The 6124-nt window shown below is 53.4% G+C and overlaps 1 protein-coding gene across 1 annotated transcript in view; it reads left to right on the top strand.

Annotated features, from left to right (window-relative positions):
* The first annotated feature begins 332 nt into the window (after positions 1-332).
* Hoxc9 (homeobox C9) overlaps positions 333-6124 on the top strand; it is a 7526-nt gene continuing 1734 nt past the window's right edge. The window contains exons 1-2 of the mRNA XM_028781158.1: positions 333-402; positions 4415-5509. Coding sequence (XP_028636991.1) covers positions 4972-5509 — 538 coding nt within the window. The 5' untranslated portion in view covers positions 333-402; positions 4415-4971. The remainder of the gene's footprint in view (positions 403-4414; positions 5510-6124) is intronic.

Genomic DNA, 6124 nt, shown 5'->3' on the forward strand with positions numbered 1-6124 from the left:
GTCTGTCTGAGACTTCCCAAACCCGGGCACTTCTTCCAAACGCTCAGAAAAATTCGTCGTCGGAATGTGTACTTTCATTCATTGGATTCTCTGAAACTCGGCAGGGCTGGCTACTACAACCCCAGGTTGAGAGGGAGAGTTCTTCCTCTTTTCTGGATGCGTAGTCCTTTGGCTCCTTGGTCATGGGCTGAGTTTTCCGGTTCTAGGTTCGCGAGTCGCCCTGATGTTTGAAGCTAGACAGCTCCAGTCGGTTAGGGAGGGCGGGGAGGGGCCCGCGGCTGTGGCTCCTTAATTGTACTTCGAGCCCTTATTGTCTCTCCTTTCGCCACCTCCGCTTCCTCAGTCTGGGCTCCAAAGTCACTGCAAATTTCCTTTCGATACATACATCACACAAAAGATCAGGTAACAACGCGCTCAGAGCCATTGAGTCAGAGCCCAGGGCAGCCCTGGTTCTGGGGCGGCTCCCTCTCCAGTCACTCCCCACGCTGGAAAAACAGACTGTGTTGGGGGAGCCGGAAATAACCCCGTTTGCTGCGGAGCGGCAGGGCGGGGGCGCCGGCGCAAAGGCAGGCCCGGCAGGCCATGGCGTTGAGAGGGCCACGTTCACAGGCCCTGGGGGTTTCACGCTTGCTGAGCTTGGGGGCCTGGCTCTTGTGGTGGCAGGGATCCCAGATACCCACCTTGGTGGGGGTAGCACGCGGGTCTCCTCGCAGCAAGCAGGAGAGCTCAGTTTCTGCTTCCAGCTCAGGCCTTAGCTAGGAGGAGTTGTGTGTGGGTGTGTTTTTCCCAACAAAGAGGGATCAGGAGAGATGGGGGGGAACTAGAAGGGAACCAGGGAGGGGGCGGGGAAGGGGAGAGGGCAGCGGAGAGACGAAATGAGCCCATTTCAGGGGGGAGAAGGAAAATGAAAGCAAATGGAGTAGGGCCTCCTCGGTTCAGGGCGGGTGCTGAGGAGCAGAGAGCCGGCTCTCTGCCTGCGGCGGCCGGTATGGCCCGCTGGGGGCACGGGAGAAAGCCTGTTTTAAATTTAATCCGAACTTGACGGTGTGGATTGAACCGGAGGGAATTTAAATCATTAAAAGGGAGACACCCGGTAGGGGGAGGGAGGAGGATGACTCTAACCTATCTGTTTGTCTGTCCTTCCCACGGTGCTAGCTTGACTGTGTTCTCAGTTGCCCAGGTTTGAGGTGATAGAGGTTTGCCCCTCCCTCCTCAGGGGACTCCTCTCCTGTGCCTACTGAAATCTGTTGGGGGTGTAAGGTGAATACAGAACAGTCAGCTAGAACTGGGCTTTCTTCCCCTCTGTCCCCCAGTGACTCCCAGCTTCCTCAGGTTGCCCCAGTGATGCTAAGAACAATTGAAAGGGAGTTGTGTAGATGAGAGAAAGTCTTAATAGAATAGAATAGGAGATTCAGAGGGAATAACTGAACCCCAAGATGAGACTTTGCTTCTTGGCATCTCCATTTCTTTGCCCCCATATCTACAAGCCTAGGTTTAGGGAAAACCTGAAAAGTCCACTTCACAGCCCTGACCTGCTAGCTTTTAAATGTGAAACATGAGAGTCACAACCCACATGAAGGACCTGGGCCTAGTGGCCTCTGGACTCCCAGTCTCTCATCAGACCCCTTTCTTGAAGCTACCTCTATCCAGGAGACATAACAGAATGGAACATTGGTAAGGAGGGGCCTATGGGCAAGGCCTGCTTCCTGGTCCACAGCTGTGCCTGCTTCTGAGTGGGGAGGGTCTGGAGTTCTTGGTCCCAAAAGGAAGGAAAGGCAACAGTCTCTCTTCTGCTTCCTGGGGGATTTGAGGGCAGCAGGGATCCCTGTATAGTACCCCTGGCTGCCCAGCTGCCACAGTCTCTGCAGGGTAGGCAGGCTGGGAGTGCAGGCTGCTTAAGAGTTGAAAAGAAGGCAGTGTTCAAAAGGAGAAGGAGAGAAGGGAGTCTCATTACAGTCAAGATGTCTATAAGAGGGGCTTTCCCAAATAGAAGAGGCCCAGAGAAGAGGGTCCTTGAGGACTTCTGTTTGAGAACGTTGAGGTAAAGGCAGACAGGCCCTGTCCATCTAGTAAAGATGTAGAGAAAGAGCAGGCATGATGTCTCCTTCCTCTTCTATTTTTTTCCTCTTTCCCTAGAATGTAGCTCAGCCCCCAGCAGCCAGAGTGATTGCTGGGCTAATATCAGATTTGGTGTCCCAGAGGCCTAGTATACCCACCGGAGCAGGTCTCCCAGAGGGGATGGAAAGGAGGCCTCTTGCTCCTTTGTGTCCAGACAGAAGTGGCCGCCGCGCCCGGGAGCGTCCCGCGGCAAAGCCCCGGCAAGCAAGAGAACTGCACAATGCCATGGCTGCTCGGCCAGCCTGCGCCCTGCCCCGTCCTGCCTGTGCCTCATCACCCCACTCTCCCTTGCTTTTTGAAAACCTTCCTTTCTTTGCTCTTAGGTCTCTTTATCTTGCCTGCTTTCTTTCCTTTAATTCTTATATTTTTCTTCTTCTTTACCCTAACCCCTCTTTTCTATTTTTCCTTCCTCCAGCCTGGTGATCTGTTTAAATTGGTCTCAGGCTCTGTCCCTTGATGTCCTCTTGGTCTCAGTCTGGCCCCGGCCCCCACTGAAGACTAGATGTCTGTGCTCCTTGCTGGCAGCAACTGCCCATGAGCCAAGCTGGGTCCCCAGGCACCCATGCCTGGGGGAGGTGCTGACTATGCTAGGGGTTTGAAGAAGAAAGCCTCTACAGAGGGACTGGAACCTCCTATCTGCTCCTTGAACTAGTGAGGGAGATTTTTTTTTGATTGACAGCTAACATGACTATATCAAGGACATAGAAATGTTCTGTTTCTTATTGTAATTTGGATTTTCCAGCCAGTCCAGCCCTAAGGAGAAGACAGTGAGAGCTGAGGTGAATTAATCTGAGGCTCCGAGTGCCTTTTCCTAACCAGCCACTTCCTTGCACACACACACACACACACACATACACACACACACACACACACACACACACACCTTAAAAAAAAACTCAGCCCTGATATACCGAAAAGAGAAGAACCAGAGGAGGAAGCCCATAGGGGCTGGGGAGGGCTCCTGTGATTTTTGAGTTTCTCCTAAATACTGCAGTTGTACCCTTTCCCCAACATTCATTGCCCCTCCCCAACACGCATGCCATCTTCTCTAGCACTTTCCCACCTTGGAAGAAATAGACAAACCTAGGAGAAAGCCAGCTCTCATTCCCACACTTAGAGTTTGGTCTGGTTCTGGAGACTGGAGAGAGGAATAAAGGCAGACTTGGCTGAATCTGGAAAGCCCTTTAACCAGCTGCCTTCAGATCTTGCATCCTAGCCTCAGCTCCTGCCTATTTCCCCTCGCATAGACTCTTTCCTCTGACTCTGAAGACTATCCTTCCTTCAGACTCATTCTCCTCTGCCTGGGTGCAGCAAGTCTCTGAGGATATCACCTGTCCCTCCATTCCCTACAACCAACCTCTTTGCCCTTTCTCCTGCACCCATACTTATGATTTTTCTGCACGCTCAAAGCCCTCCATTTGCTAAACCACCATAGGAGGTCTGCTGAGAACCTAGGCTGTGTGTACAACAAACCTCAAATTCAAGGGGGTGAGGATAGCAGTCAACTTATTGGGAGGGTGGAATCCAAGTTGTCTGATATTCCCTTTCAATCACATTGCCACTTTCTGAATTCTTCCATCCGACCCCAAAGAAATTGCCTTCTTCCAGCCCTCCGTTGCTTTTTTTTTTTCGTTCCAAAAACAGCCTACAATTTTATTTAATGAAAGACACATTTATGAACAATCAAATGATCCTCATAAAAATTTTATTGAAGGACGTAAAAACAAGCTACTTGCCCACGACCGAGGTCGCTCTCTCGATTTGCCCGTTCTCACCCTGGCTCTCTGCAGACAGAACCTCCGAGTGACTTCTTTGGGGGAGGGAGGAGGGTGTTGCAGAGATAGACCTGGGGGCAAAGGAGGGTGAGCAGGCAGCTGGGATGGGGATGCCCCACTTAACTTGTGTAGCTCCTCCACTTCTTCAGACTGGCAAAGAAACAGAGACAATAAATTTTAAATAAAGGCTTGTATTATCTGTGCCAAAGCAAGAGGAGACTTGTGAGGCTGATGATAAAGGTGTGTGAGATTCCCAAGCTTCACTCCTCCCACCGCACAGACCACCTTTACCAAGCTTCCCATACCCTAGATTTGGGAAACTGAGCTGGCCAGGGGCAGAACAACTCTCCCCTTTCCCTCCTACCCTCCCTCCATCTCAGCTTATTCAGTCCCCTCCCACCCTCCCTCCCTCGCTGCTGGTACTGCTGTTCCTGCAAGAAATACATACATACACAGTATTTAAAAACGCATTTTTAAAAGCCACGTTCCGAACTGACAATCGCTGATCTCCGTTCACTCAGAGACTGCAGGAGCGTCGGAGCCGACAGAGACAGATTACGTCAAGAAATAGTTCCTCCACCTACCTCGTCCGGCCTCCCCGCCCCTGTGGGGCTCCCAGAGCCCATCTCAGCTCTGGGGGTCCAGGAACCCTGGCTTCTGGGACTGGCATTTTCATCTTGTTTTTTTTTTTTAAATCCTCATGGTAGGGGGAGCCATCTGCTTTTGGCTGCACATGGTCAAGGGGGGGGGGTCCCTGATGAGATATGATTCGTCCGGGGAGGGGGGGCTGTCTGGCGCCTTGGGTCCAGAGTTGCAAATCGCCAGGAAAACGCAGGTCGCGGGGATCAGCAAAGAGAAGGGGGTGGTAAAGGGGGGAAAAAGCAAGGGGGAAAAAAAGCCCCTGCGCATTGATCCGCGCCGTATTTTTGGGTAAATACGATCACGTGGGGGCTGGGGAACCAATGAGCTGCCGGGAAAAGGCTGGAAAAATAATTACCTGCCTTGATTGTTCTGTGAGCAGATAAAAAGTACATATACAGTTCATACAATAATCTTATGTATGTAAAACCCTGTTACGATGTCGGCGACGGGGCCCATCAGTAACTATTACGTGGACTCTCTCATCTCTCACGACAATGAAGACCTCCTAGCGTCCAGGTTTCCGGCCACCGGGGCTCACCCTGCCGCCGCCAGACCCAGCGGCTTGGTGCCGGACTGTAGCGATTTTCCGTCCTGTAGCTTCGCGCCCAAGCCGGCTGTATTCAGCACGTCGTGGGCTCCCGTGCCCTCGCAGTCGTCCGTGGTCTATCACCCTTACGGCCCCCAGCCCCACCTCGGCGCCGACACGCGCTACATGCGGACTTGGCTCGAGCCGCTGTCCGGCGCCGTCTCCTTCCCCAGCTTCCCGGCCGGGGGCCGTCACTACGCCCTCAAGCCCGACGCCTACCCCGGGCGCCGCGCCGACTGCGGCCCGGGCGACGGCCGCAGCTACCCGGACTACATGTACGGCTCGCCCGGGGAACTGCGCGACCGCGCCCCGCAGACGCTGCCCTCGCCCGAGGCGGACGCGCTGGCCGGCAGCAAGCACAAAGAGGAGAAGGCCGACCTGGACCCTAGTAAGTTGGGAGCAATTTTCCTTTACAACCGGTTCGGGAGGGGAGGGGAGGCCAGGCGGGGACAGCTAGATTACAGCCCCTCCGAGTGGCGCGGGCAGCGCGGGAGAAGAGCGAGGGCGAGGGGGTGAAGACTCAATAAAAACGAATTACCTTGGGGAGCTCTCAGGAGCAGTAAGGTCTGAGAAGGGGGCCCAGACATCCAGGTTGGGTGAGGGCCGGCCAGAGGGGCTTCTTTCCCACAAGCTGGCTTTGAAGGAAAACTCCTGAGTCCCCCTCTTAGCTCAGTTTTTTTTTTTTTTTGGCTCAGTGGTCACTTGGGGGGGGTGATGCAAACAGGGACAGGGGCTGGGCTGGAGGGCTGAATTCATTTTGTGGTTTGAGAAAGGACAGGGCAGAGTTGAGGAGGATACTGGAGCAAAGGAGACATATTATCCCTACCTCTCACAGCCAGAGTGGGGAGTCTTCATCCCACTAGGGGTTTATAAAACAGAAGGTTCATTGACTTCTCCCCCAAGAGAAGAATCTGGGGGTGCACAGCCTAGGAACTTAGGTCAGGACTTCCAGATACAAGTGGAGGAGAAGTAAGGTCCGAGTTTCCTTAAACTTGAAAACCCA

The sequence above is a fragment of the Grammomys surdaster genome, unplaced genomic scaffold (genome assembly GCF_004785775.1).
Source record: "Grammomys surdaster isolate TR1022 unplaced genomic scaffold, NIH_TR_1.0 374, whole genome shotgun sequence".
In the NCBI taxonomy this organism is placed as follows: domain Eukaryota; kingdom Metazoa; phylum Chordata; class Mammalia; order Rodentia; family Muridae; genus Grammomys; species Grammomys surdaster.